This window comes from Saccopteryx leptura, chromosome 13 (assembly GCF_036850995.1).
Source record: "Saccopteryx leptura isolate mSacLep1 chromosome 13, mSacLep1_pri_phased_curated, whole genome shotgun sequence".
NCBI classification, from domain to species: domain Eukaryota; kingdom Metazoa; phylum Chordata; class Mammalia; order Chiroptera; family Emballonuridae; genus Saccopteryx; species Saccopteryx leptura.
In genome coordinates, this window is record NC_089515.1 from 5930205 (window position 1) to 5949987 (window position 19783).

General features: G+C 54.5%; 2 protein-coding genes across 8 annotated transcripts in view; one reads left to right on the top strand and one right to left on the bottom strand.

Annotated features, from left to right (window-relative positions):
* The window catches only part of DHX32 (DEAH-box helicase 32 (putative)), a 36614-nt gene extending 20912 nt beyond the window's left edge, over positions 1-15702 (top strand). For both annotated transcript variants that reach the window (XM_066355515.1, XM_066355514.1), the window contains exons 5-12: positions 3076-3321; positions 4576-4675; positions 4761-4919; positions 10559-10750; positions 11287-11436; positions 13274-13461; positions 14272-14453; positions 15367-15702. In XM_066355515.1, coding sequence (XP_066211612.1) covers positions 3076-3321; positions 4576-4675; positions 4761-4919; positions 10559-10750; positions 11287-11436; positions 13274-13461; positions 14272-14453; positions 15367-15535 — 1386 coding nt within the window. In that variant the 3' untranslated portion in view covers positions 15536-15702. The remainder of the gene's footprint in view (positions 1-3075; positions 3322-4575; positions 4676-4760; positions 4920-10558; positions 10751-11286; positions 11437-13273; positions 13462-14271; positions 14454-15366) is intronic.
* The window catches only part of BCCIP (BRCA2 and CDKN1A interacting protein), a 34235-nt gene that overhangs the window by 5262 nt on the left and 9190 nt on the right, over positions 1-19783 (bottom strand). Inside the window, exons 6-7 of one of the 6 annotated variants that reach the window (XM_066355521.1) lie at positions 17631-17805; positions 5097-5245 (exon numbers count right to left, since the gene is read on the bottom strand). In XM_066355521.1, coding sequence (XP_066211618.1) covers positions 5222-5245; positions 17631-17805 — 199 coding nt within the window. In that variant the 3' untranslated portion in view covers positions 5097-5221. Of the gene's footprint in view, positions 1-5096; positions 5246-10647; positions 10785-15676; positions 16155-17630; positions 17806-19783 lie in introns of those variants that run through there. The other 5 variants (XM_066355520.1, XM_066355518.1, XM_066355517.1 and 2 more) reach the window with 5 other exon arrangements.

Sequence of the window (19783 nt, forward strand, 5' to 3'; positions counted from 1 at the left end):
GTGAAAAGCAAGATGTTTCTTTCTAGGGAAAAAAGTATAATTTCGATGGATGAGCAGTTGTCTTTCAAGATAAAGCGAAAATTCCAAAAACTATTTCTGAAACATAAATCTTGTAACAGAATTGGAGTAGTGGATGGTCTTAGGCTATGTGATTCTCATAAGTTTAACATGAGCTATAATTAATGGCATAGAGACTTTCAAATTGTCGGATTTGAGCAGATACATTTTTACCTTGGCTGGTAGGAGAGATGATAAAATCTCAGGGCTTGGAAAGTTAGGTGGTCTCCGCAAAGTTGGACTGGAAAGGCATTTCCTATTGAGAGATCATCAGTCTTGCAGTCTTAAAACCCTGAAGTGCCAGTCCAGTGGAGGCTACCTGTGGGTTTCCAGTTCTGCGCCCCCAGGACTGAGGAAGCATCCGCCCAGCAGGTGCTGTGACAGGCCTGTCTGGGGGAGTGTCCTCCCCACCCCAGACTCACAGGGACCTCGGCTTCAGCACACCTTCTGTGGGGACCAGCCCTGTTCTCTCAACTTGGCCCTCAAGCGCACAGCGGTCACCTGGTTCTCTTTTCTGCATCCACCCCGGACAAGCTGAACTCAGCTGAGTGTCCAGATGGAACTGTCAGTCTCTTTCACCGTGAGTGTCAGGATTACCATCAGGATACATCTCTCCTATGGCCTCGGAGTCTGTCTCATGAAAAACAGTTTTGCTCTGAAATCCATGGTAATGGCTATTAGTCATTTTGCCCCATACTATTTGAAGCTTTCTTGATTTCTATACAGAATTTTTAAATCTGTCACAGCAGTCCAGTGCCAGGTGAATGCAAACCCAGGCATCTAACAGAGATGTACTAACTGTCGTTCTTGGGAAGCGCATTTTACAGGGCAGCAGGCCTTCCTCTGGCTGGCTGCCTGCCTCTGCTGTGAGTGGGCCGCCCGGGCCCCGGGGCTCAGTGGAGACTTAAGCCCTGAACGGTCTGCGGTGTGCTGTGCCTCGCCACTTACCGTCTTCTCACCTGCAGAGCAGCTGAATAAATTAACCAGAAAGCATAAGTTGGAATTTATGGCAACATCTATTCAGATCACTGAGCAAAGTGAAGCATCCCAGAGACACTGTTCCCCTGGGAAACGCTCCGCCTTGGGTGTGTCTTCGTTTGGGGCTGGACAGCTCCTTCAGTGCCTGCAGCTGTTCTCCTGGTTTTGCAGGCGACAGGCAAGTCCCGCGGGTGTAAATGAATACACACGATTTGAAGCACAAGATGCATATTTTAAACATACTTCTCAATTCCATAGGTTCTGACCTCAAAGCCCTGTGTCAGCTGAGTTTGAGGAGTCTAAACTACATACAACGTCTGATAGTCTGCTCTTTTTTCCTTTTGACAAGTGTTTTTATTCTTTCTCCCCATTTGGAACAACTTAAACATCAGAACCCACCTACAACTAAAAGGCTGTAGCAACTAGAAGCAAATAAGAGTGGCCCACATTCCTTTTTAAATGGTATAGCTCAATGCACAGTGGAGGTCTACTTTGATCAGCAGTTTCCCATGGCGGGCTGCCGGAGCTGAGCCCCCTCCACGACCCCCTCACGACCCCTCCATCCACGACCCCCCTCATGACGCCCCTCACAACCCCCTCCACGACCCCCCCATGACCCCCCTCACAACCCCCTCTATGACCTCCCCCCACGACCCCCTCATGACCCGTCGCTCTGACGGTGAGGCGGCGAGGCGCTCGGCTCCGGGAGGACGGCATGCCTGTCCGTGGAGGCCCAGCCAGGTGCAGGGAAACGCAGCCCGAGTGCTCGTGCTCCTTGAAATTCCTAAGCGACCCTCACGTAAAACAGTGGCACGATCAGAATGATAAACACGGGGGCACAGTCTCATTCGGAGGATTCCGTCTGACAGGTTTTCATTCATTACGATCAAGCCATGCTCTCCGCTTGGGAACATCGGCCCGGTGAACCAACTGCGGCTAGGAGCAGCAGGAGCAGAGCGCAGTGCCTGCCCACGTGGCAGCCCAGAGGGGCGGCTGCCGCACGGCTCCCGCCAGAGGCTCCTGCCAGGCTCGAGCCCCTGCGATGCCTCGCTGCTTCCCAGGCAGAGCGGTCTCCCTGCACGCCTGGGGGTCGACCGGGCCCCCTCTGCATGCAGGTGGTGCGGAGGGCAGAAGGGAGCCAGAGCCCCAGGAAGCAGATCAATCCTAGAAACTCACAGGAAGTCGTCTTTCTTAGATTTTTCATGATCCCTACTGAATCTAATAAATGAAATGGGGCTGCTTTTATTTTACTAGTTAGCTAGGCCCTTAAGAAGGTAGAAATTTTGGAAACAAATTTAAAAGGTTTAAGGATTATATTAGGTGACATCTCATTTAGGTTCTAAAAATCTAGTGATTTGAGAAATAGAAAAATACTATCTAACATGCCTGGCCTGAGCTCTTTGCACAGTCTTAAGTGTAGCTTTAGGACAAGTAATTTACTTTCTTTCTGATTCATTTGAAAGTAAAACATTTCAAGACAGTATTTCTACAAGCCTGAATTATGCAAAGATGTAAATAGCACTGAGTAATTCCTGCCTACTTCATTGGATTTCTGCTGTTCTGAAGTTCTGGTTGGTGAACATATTCTCAGAATGACCCTGAGAGACCCCGACTGTAGCAGGTGTCTGTGCATGCTGTGATTGACATCTGGAGGCGGTTCTGTAATTCTTGGTCCTGCCCCAGGAACGCACAGGGATGCAGCACCGCAGATGTGAGAAGGCCTTGTTTTCCCGGCACTGTTAACGGCTATGAGAAGCTACATCAAGCTAGAAAGACAGGAGTGCGTGAAGCAGAAATAGCATATTTCACAGAGGAAAACAATCTTGGGCTAAAAGCAATGAAAGGGTTTATAAATGATCTTCCCCGAAGAAATGTCCTCATCCAATTCCATCTTCCTTTCATGTTTAATGACACGGAAACACCACACAGCACTTCCTCCCTCTGTACGCCACACAGCTTTGCCTATAGCTTTACTTCACTCAGACTGTTCTTTCTTAAGTGAAGAGGTTTGTAACACACTGCATTACCTGTTTGCTTTAGGATATTGAGAAGGCCTACGAAATGGTCTGTCAGGAAGGATCTAACTTCAGCCCAGATCTTGGCGAGCTGGTAGTGGTTCCTTTGTATCCGAAAGAGAAATGTGCCCCTTTCAAGCCAAACGACGAGAGCGAGAGAAGAGGACACGGTTGTCAGAGACGGGTGGTGCTCACGGCCAGCTCTGGGGAGTGTCTGATCTGGAGCGACACGGTCAAGTTTGTCATTGACGTGGGTGTGGAGAGAAGAAAGGTGAGTACTCCCGAGCAGGTGAGGAGACTGCCGGAAACTGTCGAGACTCAGTGTCTCCGTGCCTCCTGCCACCTGCCCGGGAGGTGAGGATGGACGATGCGGGAATGTGTGTCAGCGCGTGGGTGCAGCGAGTCACGGCAGCCGGAAACGGAAGTCCTGACAGCTGCCTTTCATTGGTCGGGTAGCCGTCAGGAAACAAATTACACTGACCGAGGGGCCAGAGGAGAGAGTGTGGAGGAAAGACACGCTATCGTTGAAGCCTAAGGTGGATGGAGGTCCTATTGTCAGTGTTTTCTCTTCAGCAAAGCGAACCGCTGGACTCCTAAACCGTTATGCACCACTCAGCACTTCTGGTAGCCCCTTTTTCAAAGTAATTAGCATCTTCCCTCAGGTAATTTACTAGAAATTAGTCTCAAGTACACAGACTTTAATTTTAGCAGATTTTGTCTTTATAATTGGCATGATAAAATGCCATCCTAAATTTTTAAAGACTATATTATGTTTTATTGCTACTTTTAAACAAAAAAATTAGGAACAAGAGACTAGGCTGCTCTCTCTGAAAGGCACTGGAGTTCAGTCCCGGCACCCGTGGACTGAGAGGGGCCTGCAGAGTGCTGACCGCTGGCCATCAGCGAGGCTGTGTCACTCTGTCCTTCCCGCACACCCTGGGTCCCCGAGCACCCTGCCTCACTGGGACGGAGCAGTCCCCACCATGAGGAAGGCTCCCCCAACAGCCTAGTGGGCTGCATCTTACTGAATGAGTCAGTCTCCCATTCAGAGCAGCCAGGGTTGTCACTCACCCCCCGAGTCACCTGGGAAGAGTCACTGCTGATGCCGTCCACAGCTTCGTGTTAGCCGACAGGGCTGGACAAGGGCTAGACATGCAGTGAAGTGAGACCCCGGGCTCATGGTCAGTCTGAACAGAGCCTTGAAGACACCCAGCAGTGCCCGGCGCCGGTCCCCTCCGCGGGGCACCTGAGGCCTGTCACTCACCAGGGTCGTGGTTAAGAAGGGACAGCACTGGTGCTCCCGCAGGGGACAGATGTCCACATCTGCTGAAGCTACAGTGAGGGCACGACCTTTAAACCCACTCGCACAAGCCCTTGGCGCTTGCATCCCAGGCCAGGGGAGCCCAGTCAACACTGTACGGGGATGTCCCGCAGCAGAGCGGTCGTGCACTGCTGCCGCGGGCACGGTCGCTCCAGGGCCACATCGCGGCCAGCCTGGTGCTGACAGTGTGTCCCCCACCTGCAGGTGTACAGCCCTCGAATCAGGGCGAGCTCCCTGCTCACGCAGCCCATCAGCCGGAGCCAGGCGGAGAGCCGCAAGCAGATCCTGGGCTCGTCGTCCTCAGGTAGCGCTGCGCACAGAACCCGCCTGGTGTGAACCTGTCCACAGGCCGCACGTACATTAAAGCCGTTTCCCTTCATTTCTCCCAGGAAAACTGTTCTGTCTGTACTCCGAAGAATTTGCCTCCAAGGACATGCAGCCGCTGCAGCCAGCAGAAATGCAGGAAGCCAACCTGACCAGCATGGTGCTCTTCCTGAAGAGGGTCGACATTGCAGGCCTGGGCCACTGCGACTTCATGAACAGACCAGGTAGCCGCACGCCCGCGTGCGCGCCGGGCAGGGGGCTGGGCTGTGCACTCGGCCGGTGGGCGCGCGTGGGACTCGCTCAGTGCTGCAGCGTCTTCCCCGCAGAGGACACATCCCTGGAGTAGGAGACCCCGGGAAGCGCTCTGTGATGTGGGGCGGGAGTGGAAGGAGTCTGGGCTCAGAAGTCAGGGCACAGTGCAGTGTGGGGGAGGCTGTTTGTGGTGAACGTCCCTCCTCCTGAATCACTGTCACCTGGAAACCCACGAGAGCCTCCTCCTGTGTAGTCAGTTCCCCGGGCGTCTTGTTCAGGATGGAGGCGGCGTTTGGTCCTGAGGGAGAAGAAAGCAGGATTTGCAGTATCTGGAGTTTGGAAAAGCAAAGAGCAAACATCACAGTGCAGAATTCCTGTGTTTTCTCAGTAGTCACCTTGTGAGGCTTAGAGCCCATCACTGGGGACAAGCAGGTTAGGGTGACAATTCATTTCTGTTTCCTAATAATACGCACACAACTAGTTTTGCTGTGCTTGGGGGGAAGTGTAACTATGGATTAACTCGGAGTCATTGTTTTGGAAGGAAAAAAACAGATGATGCTTGCAGCTGCTGCATTTAATTGAGCTTAGAAATGAATCCGCAGACCCAGCAAACCTGGTCCCTTTTCAGGACTCGTGAACCGTAAGAAAATGATTTTGGCATAACTAGGCTGCAAGCTATTAATTGAATTTCCTTGATATAGATTCTTTTTTTAAAAATTGGGTATTTTTTTTTTCTTCTCTGGTGCTGAGCCTTGACCTGCATGGTGAGTGGCGGCGGGGGCGGGAAGCTCGGGACCCACGACGCTGCGTGGCGGTGGCTCTCAGAGGCCTTCCGTGCTGGACGGGCAGCGGCCCCTACACAGAACCTTGCAGACAAACTCGCTGACTGGACAAGAACACACCAGATGCCATCTTTTACTTAGACCTGAAACTCAGCTTGGTGTTGGCCAGTTGGTTTTGGAGTGGTCTACGAAACATGAATCTAGATACACACGGGCCAGACGCAGCACGCAGGATGGGGCGGGGGCCTCGCTCGAGCACACGGGAAAGCAGGGGGCCGGGATGCAGTCGGGCCGCAGAGGCCGGTGCTGGCGCAGCAGAGAGCCAGCAGGGATCCTGACAGCGCGCTGGCAGGGCCAGGTTTCTGAGCTAATGAAGCTCACGCTGTTACCCGTCTACAGGCCACAGCAGTTTATTGCTGCACTCAGGCAGCAGGGAGGAGTGTAGAAAGGGCACTAATCTGCTAAAGCAACTCAAGAGCCAGTGTGAGGATCTTGGATGCAAAAAGGTACGAAACCTTCCGAATGTGAACCAGAACCCGGGAGATGGTGAACATCCCAGAACGGGGGCCTTCCAGCTCCTAGTCCCCGGGGCTTCTCGTGGGTCCAGTGTCCACGTGCCTTATTCTTCAGCCAGGACACTTGCGGGTGAAAGGGGGTGTTGTTCAGTCGCGCTGGAGTGAGAGGGGGTTTTGGGCCATCTTCGCCCAGCCAGGCAGAGGTCCCCACCAGCCCTGAGCACACGAGCGGTTCTGTGGGCCTCCGAGGGCCCATTCATTTCACCTTTCCATCAGCTGAGCATAACCAGCGTACCTCGTCCGCAGAGCTGAGATGAATTAGTTAACATATGTGGTCCACTTAGAAAGTGACTGGCAAGTAGCAAACACTGTGGCTGCCGTCACCTGCAGAACTCCCACCCGAGCTCTGGGAGCCAAGGCTCATGGCGCTGAGCGGCAGAAGGTCCCACAAAGGGCAGTTTCCACGGTGCAGAAAGCAGAGACTGGTCCCTGGCGCTGGGAGGCAGCACCACAGTCACTAACAGCAGGGCCCTGGACTTGGAGCCGTGTGATGTGTCCCCTGAGAGCTGTGCAGCAGCCCACCGGTCAGAACAGATGCTGCCAGGGCCCCGCCTGGGCTCAGGGCCTCGCTGTACAGCCCGGAAACAGGCCGGCTAGCCCCTGGCTTTAGCAAGTCACTGACTTCTCCTCTTCTGTAACACGAGGGTAGTGTCGGCCCTGCTGTTCCTGTTCATGGGGTTATTACGAGGTTCCAGTGAGACTGTTTATGCACAAATGCTGTGTGTGCCACCTGGCGTAGCAGTTAGGCAAATGCCAGGGTTTGTGAGCATGTCCTTGTGAAACTCAAACTCCCATCCTTCCCATCGCCAAACTCTGATCCTGCTCCTTGAAGTCACAAGTCACTTTACAGCCTGTGCCGTCAAACAGCCACCTCAATTCTCCCACCCTCCCCCGGGGACTCTTGTTGTCACTGCGCAGGGACTGACGAGGCTGGCAGTGGCATGTCCTCCTTCCGCCCTGGTTCCCTGTCCATCTGTGTGCGCGTGCAGCTGCTCGTGTCCCGGCTCCAGGCCAGCTCCGCCCACCTTCTCTGAGGCCCGTGGCACAGTGGGTACACTGATCCTGCTACAGAATTTATGTCATAGTGTAACTCACAGCTCTTCTGCACGCAAGTGCCAGGAATGCAGCTCAAACCAGCACGAGCACAAGTGAACTGTGCTCAGGAGATTGATGTCTCCTGAAGTCCAGGACAAGCATCGGCACTGTCTCCTGGTTCCTCCGCATGAGCCCTGTAGATGTCCCCACGAGCGCAGAAACCACCTGTGATTCCTACCATTCGCCATCTAAAAGGTCGGCACATGTTTACAGATAGGGAATGTGCCGTACGGAGCAGCTGGTCCTGGACGGGACAGCGGAGCCTCAGGCGCACCTGACCTGCGCTCCTGCTCAGCGTCAACACTGGCCAGCCAGGCCTCTGGCGGGGGGCTTTCCCTGTGACACGTGAATGGCCTCTGTCCTGCCAATGCCACAGACAGAGGCAGACACTGTGGGTGGAGCTTGGCGTCTGGGGTTCCGCGGCACAGTGAAGAAATGCTGAGAACAGCTCAGGCTACTTTGAGGGGTGGCCGTGACCTCGCAGTGAGCTGTCCACGGGAAGCACGGCGGGTTTGTTCACACTGAAGCGCCTTCAGAATGAGGCAGCCTGCCTCTGCCCTGCTGGAAGGCCTCCCAGTGTCCGCCACGGATCACACTTGAGTGGCACTGACAGGACCCCCATCTGAACAACCCTCCACTTTCTGGCCAAGACAGTTCCAGGCCACGGTGGGGAGACGTCTGAGAATGCAGAGTCGCAGGAAGAGTCCTGGTCAGTTACTGATGAGCCCTTCGTCCCCTGCATCACTGACTGGTTCTTTCTAGTGTAACAGACCCTGGGCGCCCGGGAGCATAGCCATGCCATTGTTTGTTAGTAACCCTCTGTGTAGCCAACCCCACCCCAGGGCCTGAAGACGAGGCCTGGGTGCCCCCGGGACAGGCTGGCTGTCAAGGCCGATCCTCACAGGGACAGTTACCAGGGACCTGCATCTACAGTGCAGCAGCTCTGCTGATTCACAGAACCTGGTCTCTGACCAGCGGTCAGCAGGTAAGCCTGTGCACCCGAGCCCCCTGCTCTCGTCCGAGGAGCCCATCTCCGCTGCTGCCGCTGGGCCTCCTCCAGTGGGCCGGCTGTTTGTGGCTCAGTCACGGAACGCCTGGACTTCCATTTCCAAGTAGCCCATCTTCCTGTCTTTAAACAGTCTCCTCCTTGGAACTGTGACTTCGTAAGGTCTCAGCGTGGTCCCAGGGTCACCAGTGAACAAGGAGTCCTCCGTGCCAGCACCCAGGCAGGACCCAGGGGTCAGAACGAGAGCCAGGCATCTCCTGGGAGGCCCTGCGCTGCTCAGGATTGAAATCACACACAGTAGGGCAGCTGAACTTGGCTCCCAGCTGGGGTGACATCCCATCTGTGCTTCAGGGCCCCGAGACTCGGTTCTCAGCAGGTGCGGTCTGGGCTGGTTCTTCCAGCCTCTGGATTCCAGCCCCTGGGTGCTGACACGTCCGTGTGGCAGGGCTGGAGCTGCCACAAGCGCAGACTGGAGTCCCCTGACCCGCAGCAGGGCTTTCTCCAGGGTCTTCACTGCGTCCTCATAGGAATGAGGGAGCTCTCTCTGGCCGTCAGAGTTGATGACGGGCTCACGTTATCTAGTTTGCCTGGAATTTTGACAAATAGCTTAGTGGTCCCAGTTTGGATGGCAAATAAGTAAACTTTCACTACTTGTGACTCTGAACTCCCAGATGCGATGGGGATCTGCTTCTCGGTCCCTACAGCCGTCATCTCCCACCTGGACATGTTGGAACTGAAACCAATGAAATACATCCAGGAGCGTTCATAAAATCCTTGTTTCTTGGGTAGAATAAAACAGCAGCTTCTGGCCCGTGGTGGCACAATGGGTAGAGTACCGACCTGAACGCTGAGGTCACGGGCTGCAACCCTGGGCTTGCCTGGTCAAGGCACATACAACAAGCAATCAATGAACAGCTAGTGAGGCAACTCTGAATTAGTACTTTGGGCCTCCCCCCATAAAATCAATAAACAAAATCTTTAAAAAAAAACACAACAGCAACTCTATACTGTGATACTCTTCTCTGCGTGGCTTTACTGCTGAACCACGAAGTAGGCAATGAGAAGCATGCTTATTTTATCATTACCTGATTCTGCATGGACAAGGAGGACACCTTTCTTTGAATAAAGGGATTTTTGGTGGAGATTGGCATATATAATGAACACCGCACTGTTAAGACTGTATAAACTTCAAAGAGAAATAGAGGGGTGAAGAACTCGCCTTCCCCCCTTATCTGCACGGCAGGCAACGCTTTTCAACGTCCTTGTCTACTGTGTCACCTGCGTGCGTGCTGGGTCAGCTTCAATAGGTTCATTTTATTTTCCTGCCCCATAATGTTTTACTGGATGCCAGCTCCTGCGCATTTACTGCGTTGGGTACTGCATATTTTATTTATGCAAATGTTCCCAGGTCTTGTGCCGGGCTGTGACATCCTTTCGGGCCTGACTTCAGGATTAGTCAGGTGGCTCCAGAGCAGCGTGCATTTGGGGGAGTGGCCTCCTCATCTCCTGCCTGGGGCTCCGTGAACCATGACCTGTCCAGTCTGGCTGGTGGACACAGGGAGCACCTCAGGCCCCGTGTGAGCCCCAGGCTCTGACCCTCTGTCCTCTGGGTGGCTCCAGCTGGCCTGAGGCAGTTTCTCATGTGCTCTGCTGATGGTAGAGGAGCACTCTTGTAGATCTCCCAGGTCCTCTCTCCATAGACCTGTCTCCTCTTGGGTACCCTCACCTGTGACCTGCGGCCACTGTTGTCTCCCCAGGCCGACCGCACCACCTCCGTAGCCCCCATAGCCGGGCGGGCCGACCGGCTGCGTCTGGCTCCCCTCCCCGCATAGGCCCACCGCACAGTCTCCATAGCCCAGCGGGCTGGCCAGGGGCGTCTGGGCTCCCCTCCCCACACCCGCCATGGCCCGGCAGGCCAGCCAGCTGGCAGCATCGGCTCCCCTCCCCTCACTGTAGCCCTGAAACCGCCGAGGCGTGAGTGGGGCCGTCACGTGGCTCCCTCGTTAAGCACCCGCTCAGGAATCAGCCCTGCATCCATCTCCTGTGGTTCTTTGTCTTGAAAACCACGGGTTCGTGTGTTTGGTTCCCTGTGGGAGGGAGCTCAGGACCCGTCTGGGCACTTGGTTGTCTGAGGCCGTCGTCTTCCTTCCCAGAGCCGGAAAGCCTAATGCAGGCGCTGGAGGACCTGGACTACCTGGCAGCGCTGGACAACGATGGCAACCTGTCGGAGTTTGGGATCATCATGTCGGAGTTTCCCCTCGACCCGCAGCTCTCCAAGTCCATCCTGGCATCCTGTGAATTCGACTGTGTGGATGAGATGCTGACGATCGCGGCCATGGTAACAGGTACTCTTCAGGACTCGGGCTGAATCTGCACCAGCTAGAGTGAAATGAGGCCCATGTGAAGTGAGATTGGTAATAGATGAAAAAGTCAGAAAATTGTAAGTTACCTTCACATGAAAAACTGACTCACAGCTAGTGATGGTCTTAACCTGACACGAGAGCACACCAGGTGTGTCTGTGAAGTGGTTGGCACAGGGCGAGCAACTGAGGAGAATGTGCCACCAGATGATCATGTGTGCACCCGGTTTTAGTTCCTCCCCTTCGTTCCTCGTGGTTTAAGACACGGAGTCCCCGGCCGAGCCGACCAGAGGCTGTGCCGTGTGGGAAGCGCCGCCCCGCGCTGTACCTGAGCACCCACGCCCCGCCCCTGCGGTGACCCAGCCGGGATCACAAGCAGACCTAAGGAAAGCACACAAAAGCCAGGAGAAAAACAGCATGACAGCTCCCCTGAACCCCTTTACTTCTAAGTATATCAGGCCGACATAACTTCACAGAGCAGGATGGACATGCCCCTGACCGTGTAACTGTGTATCTTCCAGCTCCTAACTGCTTCTCCCACCTGCCACGTGGGGCTGAGGAGACGGCCCTGACTTGCTGGAAGATGTTTTTACATCCTGAAGGCGACCACTTCACCCTCATCAACATTTATAAGGCCTACCAAGACACAACTCTGAATTCCACCAGTGAGCGTAAGCGAATACTGTGATTCTAGAAATTACCTACAAAGTCCACCTTAAGTCCTTCCCCAGACAAGCTGAGTGGCTACTGGTCAAGCACCCCTTCTCTCCAGCCTGCTGGTCACTTCAGTGGCCTGGAGCTGAGGCCCTAAATGCATGGAGGGTCCCTGCTGAGAAGTAGGACTCACTCCTGCCCCCAAGTGCCGGTGGGCTGCAGGCAGGCTGCAGGGGGCCAGGGCAGGGTGACGCGGGCTCAGGCGTGCACAGCACAGCCCCTGCCTCCCTGCATCTGGGGGAGGAGGAACTGCCATCTCTGGATGCCCACTGGTCAGAGCTATGCTTCGTGCTTTCTGTGACGTAGCATGTCCACTGCTAGATGAAGAGAATATGGTGCATACACCAAACCGATGCCCCTCCCGCTCCAGATAACAGTGAAGAACAGCCTGGTGTGCGGAGGCGGCTGCGTCTGACGAGCTGGGGGGGGGGGGGAGGGGGAGACGGGGCAGGGGGAGCAGTGCCCAGAGGAGCAGAACAGTGTCTGTAGAAGCTGCGGAGGCAGGAGTGCGGGTGTGTCTGCACACTCAGTGACACATGAATTGGAAATTCCCGATGTGCAACCCCGGTGCACGGCATGGAGACTGGCGGGTCTCCGGGGCAGAGGGCTGGGCAGTGTGGTGAGGCCTGGCCTCCAGAGGCAGCCGTGGGTTCCCTGTTGTGTTCCACAAGGCTGCTTTTACTTCCTTGGCTCCAATAGGCGGTATAAAACTACACGAAATAACAAGCCCGACAGCAGGAATGAGTCGTGTGGAGCAGGGGCTGCGCAGACGTCAGTGGAGACAGGAAGTACACGGGCCTGGCAGCATCGGAGCCGCCAGGGCGGGGGCCAGGCACGCGCTCCACTGCTCCGTGTGGGCTGTGTGGACGGGACAGGGCCAGTGCGGCTCCCCCGCCACGCCAAGGCTGCGTGCCCCTGCCAGGGCTGGGCAGAACTCTCGTCCGCCCATTATAGGTGGCAAGAAAGAGGAACTCCAAATTGGACCCAGGGACTGAATCTTAATGTAAAATTTGTGGCTAGGATAGCTTAACTATAATGTGATTCCCAAACTGACCTAAGAGTAACTTTTTTTTATAGTAAACAAAACACGTGAGATAGTTTCATGGGTCAGAGGACTTTCCACTGGTGCCCTCCCGTCCTAGTGTGGTTCAACACGACACATACAGCCCCACTGTGCTCCCCGAGAAAATGCTGACTCTGAGCAAACCCCAGTCTCCTCTGCTCTGTAAGCTTCAGACTGAGGGGGGCAGGCTTCTGGTCAGTGCCAGGAACATGCTGCCTCCGGACTGTGCAGCCCTGTGGGACCCTGTGGGACCCTGTGGGACCCTGTGGGACCCTGTGGGGCCCTGTGGGACCCTGTGGGACCCTGTGGGACCCTGTGGGACCCTGTGGGACCCTGTGGGACCCTGTGCAGCCCTGTGGGACCCTGTGGGCCCCTGTGGGCCCCTGTGGGACCCTGTGGGACCCTGTGGGACCCTGTGGGGCCCTGTGGGGCCCTGTGGGACCCTGTGGGACCCTGTGGGACCCTGTGGGACCCTGTGGGACCCTGTGGGACCCTGTGGGACCCTGTGGGACCCTGTGGGACCCCCAGCCAGGGCAGGTTCTTCCTAGCAGTGCCACAGACGGCCAATCTCGCAGCCACCAGAGGTCCCTGTCCTTGCTGCCCCCCTACACTCACCGATGTGACCTCCTCGGGACAGGAGCACAGAGGACAGGCAGAGAGCACCCTGCTGACTGGGCCCTTTCAGGCTGTCACAGGTTCTTTCTACATAACCGTTGTTCTGTCCGCCCTAGACTGTGTGGAGAGGTGGTGTCACGATTACTTCCTCAACTGGGCCGCCCTCAGGATGGCGGATGTCATCCGCGCTGAACTCCTCGAGATCATCAGGCGAATCGAGCTTCCCTACGCAGAGCCCGCTTTCGGCTCAAGGGAAAACGCCCTGAACATCAAGAAAGCGCTCCTGTCGGGTTACTTCATGCAGGTGAGCGCGGAGGGCACCCTCCATGGGGTCTTCACAGGACTCCCGCTCTCGGACAGTCATCCCACTGATGTTCACTTTCACGTGAAACAGAATACCCTTATGGCAGTGAAGACTCAGTATTTAAATATACTTCCCCCAGGGAATGAAGAGCAAAGCCAGAATATATTAACTTTGCTCCCCAAAAAAAGATCTTCCTTCATTACAAAGTCAAGTCAGTACAATGTAACACTTTGGCTGACCATGAGATGCAGTGTGTGGTCTCACCTGCTTGCACTTGAGCTCACATTTAACTGTGATATAATGCCCAAATGAACAATGGTCTCCTTCCTTCCTCCTCAGGTGGCTGACCAGCTCCGCCACCTTACAGCCCATTAGTAGGTATGCACGTCCCATCAGTGAGAGACCCTGTGGGTTCCCTCGTAAACTACAAAGTGGGCTTAATGGAGAAAATGACCCTTAGCACAGAGTTCCTCTGTACGGAGGAAGTCAGGTGCTGACGTCACAGCGCTTCCTGGAGGAAGGAGCTGAACGTTGAGAGAGGAGCACATGACACGAGTGTGTGGCTCACGTGGGGCTTTACGTCCTGAGCACGCCGCCCTGGAGCCGCCAGTCGGTCACCACCAGCACTCCCGTCTCAGGGTTCCGGAAAGTGAAATAAGTTTCTGTCTTACGTCTTCTTCCCAGTATCCGACATAGGAAGCACAGGCGGCAGGTCTGCAGTTCGAACCACTGACTTAGGAATTTCTTAGAACACCTTTGTGTGTCGATCTCCGTATTAATGCAGTCTCCCCTCTCCCACTCCGCCTGCAGATCGCTCGGGACGTGGACGGCTCGGGGAACTACTTGATGCTCACGCACAGGCAGGTGGCCCAGCTGCACCCGTTGTCCACGTACTCCATCACCAAGAGGAGGCCGGAGTGGGTCCTCTTCCACAAGTTCAGCGTCTCTGACAACAACTACATCAGGATCAGCTCGGAAACCTCTCCTGAACTGTACGTATCGGGGAGGAGAAAGGGTTGTAGTCAAGTCATGTTTGAGAAGTAAATGAGAAATTAGGCTTTTATTAATTTGTTATAATACTGGTAGCTATCCGAAGACAGGTCTACACGGGTGGTTATCTAAGAAATGCTCCTGCCTTTGAGATGACCAACAGAGACTGTCGTAGAAATGTAAGACAAAGCATGATGCATCTTAGGAGGAACAAGATGGTGCAGAAGGGGCTGGCAGGTGCGGACCCTGAAAAGGGATGCGCTTGGCCGTCTCTGGGCAGAGGACAGAGCCCGGCGCTAGAGGGGGAGGGGGAGCGGCTGAGACAGGCAGGCAGAGAGCAGCGGGGCCTCTGGCCACAGAGGAGTGCACAGCTCATGTCCAGCACAGTGAGAGCAACTGGAATTTCAGGACGGGTGGCATCTTCTCCACATACTGTTAAAGAGCAGGCTGGCTGCCAGTGCAGGGGTGTGGGGGGCTGAGTGAGAAGGAAGACTGGTCTCGCAGAAGCTGGGTTCGTTCTGAAGGCACCTCTGCTGCCCGGGCAGCGGTGTTCTGGCAGAACCAGGCCGCTGGGTGTGCAGTGGTACCAGCTGAGAGGAGCCAGAGGCAGAGACCCTTCCTCTTACCATCCCCATTCCCCCAAGCGTCTGATCTGACCTGTCTCCTGTGATGGGTCTGAAGGGAAGCGGCTCCCCGGTGGCCATCACTCTGCCGTGAGGCATCACCCTGGAGAAGCCAGCTTCTCCTAGCACAGCTGGGCTGGTTCCTAACACTGGCAGCAAGTGCCTCGTCTCCAGGACAGACCAGGGCCCTGCGGATGGCGCTCCACCCAGACCTTGGGCGGGCAGACTCTGGGGCCAGAGCACTCGTGCTCGGCACCTCCCACCAGCAGTAACAATGTTTCTGTTCCAGCAGGTTTATGCAGCTGGCCCCGCAGTACTACTTCAGCAACCTGCCCCCCAGCGAGAGCAAGGACATCCTACAGCAAGCCGCACACCCCCCGGCACCTGCCTCATCACTGAAGGAACAGAGAGTATGCGAGACGGGCCCTGAGACTACTGAGCACAGATGCGCCCTCCAGTGAGCTCGGAGCCTGCCCCGCAGCAGGTGACGTGCAGTAACCCCGGCGGCCAACGACGGATCGGAGCGGGGCCGCTGTGGGTGCAGCACCAGGCTTCAGACCCAAACACACTCTTGAAAAATGAACGCTTTGTATATTACTGAATAATAAAAAATAGAAGTTTTTATTGAGTTCTTTAAAGTACTATTCCATGTTTTGCTTCTTATTGGAAAAGTTTTTAATCAACCGTTTGTAATTTGACTAAATATTTTTTAAGAGGCTATTTTGCACATGTGTCATAGATACAGGCAACAGAACCCACTTTGTAGAGGTCCCAAGTCTAAATAAAGCCGTGAGCTCTTCAGAAAGACTCCACTGGGTGTCCTGGTAACGGCAGACGAGTACAGCACGTCCACGGGAGACGGGCTAAGTGGACAGGTGCTCTTCCAGCGCACCCATGATTCCGCTCATCTCGTCCCTCGGAATGAGCATCACAGTCCGCAAGGGCTTCATGGGGACATCGTCAAAGGACCACCTGCCACCCAGACACGTGTCACTCTGCTCCTGCACCGAGTAGCTGAACTTCAGGACCGCCTTCTGAACCAGATAACCACAGGTCAGCTCACTCACTCGGCAACAAATCCTACATTTGGTGTATGTTTACATGAGAACAACAGCTAAGAGCTCAACGCAACACAAGCTCGAGTGGGAGAGCCAGGCAGCGGTGACAGAACGGTCCCCAAGAGACCCCCCTCCCCAGGAGCACGGACAGAAGGGTCTGGTCCCAGGACACAGACAAGCAGCTAAGTGCTACTCATACTGCCCACTCACACACTGTTAATTCTGAAATCACTCATAGTCATCACCTCGTAACAGACGAGTGAGGTTCACGTGCACAGCAAGGGACAGTGAAAGAGTCCCCAAGTGCTGGTCTTCCCACTGTCCCACCGTGTCCAAGGCACAGAGTCTGTGTGAGGGTGTAAGTCTGCGAGGCCAGACTTCCGGAAGCACCCACACGTGTCTCCCCAGATGCTCTACCCAAGGTGCTGAGGCATAAATTTTAAAAATTTAATTTTCAGGCCCTGGCCAGTTGGCTCAGTGGTAGAGCGTCGGCTTGGCGTGCAGAAGTCCCAGGTTCGATTCCCGGCCAGGGCACACAGGAGAAGCGCCTATCTGCTTCTCCACCCCTCCCCCTCTCCTTCCTCTCTGTCTCTCTCTTCCTCTCCTGCAGCTGAGGCTCCACTGGAGCAAAGATGGCCCGGGCGCTGGGGATGGCTCCTCGGCCTCTGCCCCAGGCACTAGAGTGGCTCTGGTCGCAACAGAGTGACGCCCCGGAGGGGCAGAGCATCGCCCCCTGGTGGGCAGAGCGTCGCCCCCTGGTGGGCGTGCCGGGTGGATCCCGGTCGGGCGCATGCGGGAGTCTGTCTGTCTCTCCCTGTTTCCGGCTTCAGAAAAATACAGGAAAAAAAAAATTAATTTTCACTATTTACTTCCTCAAAACAAGGGTAGAACAAATCCTGAGTGCTTCTGTCTTTAGTGCAAGTCTTCAAAGTAGTAAGTGACAGCACCCAGCCCAGGAAAACATGCCCCTCAGACTCACTTCTCAGAGGGGCAGGTGAGATGTTTGTCGATCACAGCATAGCTCCCTTGTCAGGGAGAAAGTACTAGAAATCCCACCGACGAGATGACGTTCAGGAAGGGCCCAGAGCGGCACGGGAGCTGGAGCGGGAGTGCGGGGTCCACCCAGCTTCCGCCCGACTAGCTGTGTGACCTCGGCTAGTGCTCTGACTGCCCTCAGGCTCAATGTCACCACAGGCTCAGGTCCAGCTCTCAGCGTGGTCTGAGAGTTGCAAGTCTCAGAGCACATCACTAGCCTGACCACGACTGTCTGGTTCGTCTACCTTCTCCTCACTGACCACCCTCAGTAGGGGGAGGCCAGTCAGTGCCCGCCATGAGCCTGTGTGAGCCAGGCAGTGTGTTAGCTCCTAGCGGCGGGGGATGCGGAGAAACACCAAGTGGCCACACTCAAAGGACTTGGACATAAAATGGGACAGCAATAAATCCTGACTTCTTATTGTTAAGAAATTATTACATACACCTAAACAGATGGAAGTCTCACCTCGTAGAAAAACTCCTCCTCGGCATTTGCAAACATTAACGCGTCCTGCTTCCGGCCGCCTCGTTTCTTCCCGGAACTGCTCCCTCCCACTTCCATAAACGTCTTGCTGATCATAAGGTAGAAGTGACACTTCCCACACGACTTGTTCGTCTCGTGCGCCTCTGCCAGTTCTTTCCTGCAAGGCACACACACATGGGTTGTTGCTGGGCTGGGGCGACCAAGGCAGCTGCACACCAGAGCACAGGGAAGCCAGGGAGCCTCGGCTGGGGGTTTTATTCAGTGCGAGAGGAGAGGAGGCAGAGACAGACTCCCACATTCACCCCGACCAGAATCCACCCGCTTGCCCACTAGGGGGCAATGCTCTGCCCTTCTGGGGTGCTGCTACGTTGCTCAGCAACTGAGCTCTTCTTAGCGTCTGAGGCAGAGGCCATGAAGCCATTCTCAGCGCCCGGGCCAACTTACTCCAATGGAGGAGAAGAAAGACGGAGAGAAGCGAGAGGGGGCAGGGTGGAGGAGCAGACAAGCACTTCTGTGTGCCCTGACTGGGAATCAAACCTCGGACTTCCACATGCTGGACTGATGCTTTACCACTGAGCCAACCGGCCAGAACCGGATCTGGACACTTTTACAGCAATGAGTTTCACCTTTGCCACTTGTTGCACTTTCCACTGATTAAGGGCAGTGCTCTTTATAGTATAGTAAATAGTAGCATGATGACTCTTTCAAGTTGGACTTAGAGTTGTGAATACACAGCAACTAACAGATGAGTCTCAGGTTCACTCAACATCACTGCTCTGCACATGTTAAAAATATTTAAGAATTTAGATTTTTAAAAAACATTTAACTGAAACCAAGGCGCATGGCACTACCAACGCCATTAGAGCATGTGGCTGCTCCAGTGTCTAATCGCAAGTCCAGGACTAATTTCTCACAGATGACAGCAATGGCAGGCGAGGCACAGGCACCCTAAATTCTACAACAGTCAGTGGGACAGCAATGGAGCCCCAATTCTTCCCTTTCTGAAAACTATACCTAATCCTGTACATCTGGCTAAACAAGAGCTGCAGGAAACTCAGAACAGCCCGCTTCAGCTTCAACAGCAGATCAGGAGAAAGCAGGTCACCCTCCTGTGACACCAAATGAACGTAAGTCCAGAGGGTCGGAAAGAAGACAGCAAAACCAGAAGCCCTGTGGACCGACCACAGCATGAGCAGCAGCTGGGGGGGACCAGAATAATGACTGCAGGGACACGGGAGGCAACAGGCAGGCTCCCACCAGGGAGGCCACGCACAGGGCTGTGGTGTCCATGAGGCCCAGGGGACCTGCCTGCGCTCCCGCCCCTCCCATCTCAAAGCAAGGCCAAAGCCAATTCCTGGCTCTCCTCACATTTAAAATGTATCTGTGAGCGCCTGACCAGGCGGTGGCGCAGTGGATAGAGCGTCAGACTGGGATGCAGAGGACCCAAGTTTGAGACCCCGAGGTCGCCAGCTTGAGCACAGGCTCATCTGGTTTGAGAAAAGCTCACCAGCTTGGACCCAGGGTCACTGGCTTGAGCAAGGGGTCACTCGGTCTGCTGAAGGCCTGCGGTCAAGGCACATATGAGAAAACAATCAATGAACTAAGGTGTCGCAACAAAAAACTGATGATTGATGTTTCTCATCTATCTGTCCCTGTCTATCCCTCTCTCTCTCTGTCTCTGTAAAAAAATAAAATAAAACCTGTTAAAAAATAATAAAAATAAATTCAAAAAAAACCCAAAATGTATCTGTGAGCTTAAAACTGCATTTAAAAAGAAAACCACAGACCTCAAGAAGCCAGAAATGTGGCATCCAGACAATGGTTTCGTTAGTCACGAAACACCCCAATGGCATTTTGAAATTCTACTCAGTTGTTCTTGTGATTATTCAGTATCAGAAATATGCCTGTGAAGAGGGTGAAAACCCAGTCAAGGATAAAAAGTCCATGAATCTCACCTCTTTTTATATCATTTAAATCTTTAAGATCATCAAGACTATGGTCAGAACAGCCTTATTAACGAAAACTCTTAGGAAGGCCGACGACAGAGGCGTGCCTCGCACAGGAGGTCCACCTGGGCCCACCACACCACACCGCACTGCTGCCCACCAGCCGGGCCAGCCCCGCCTGCACCACCA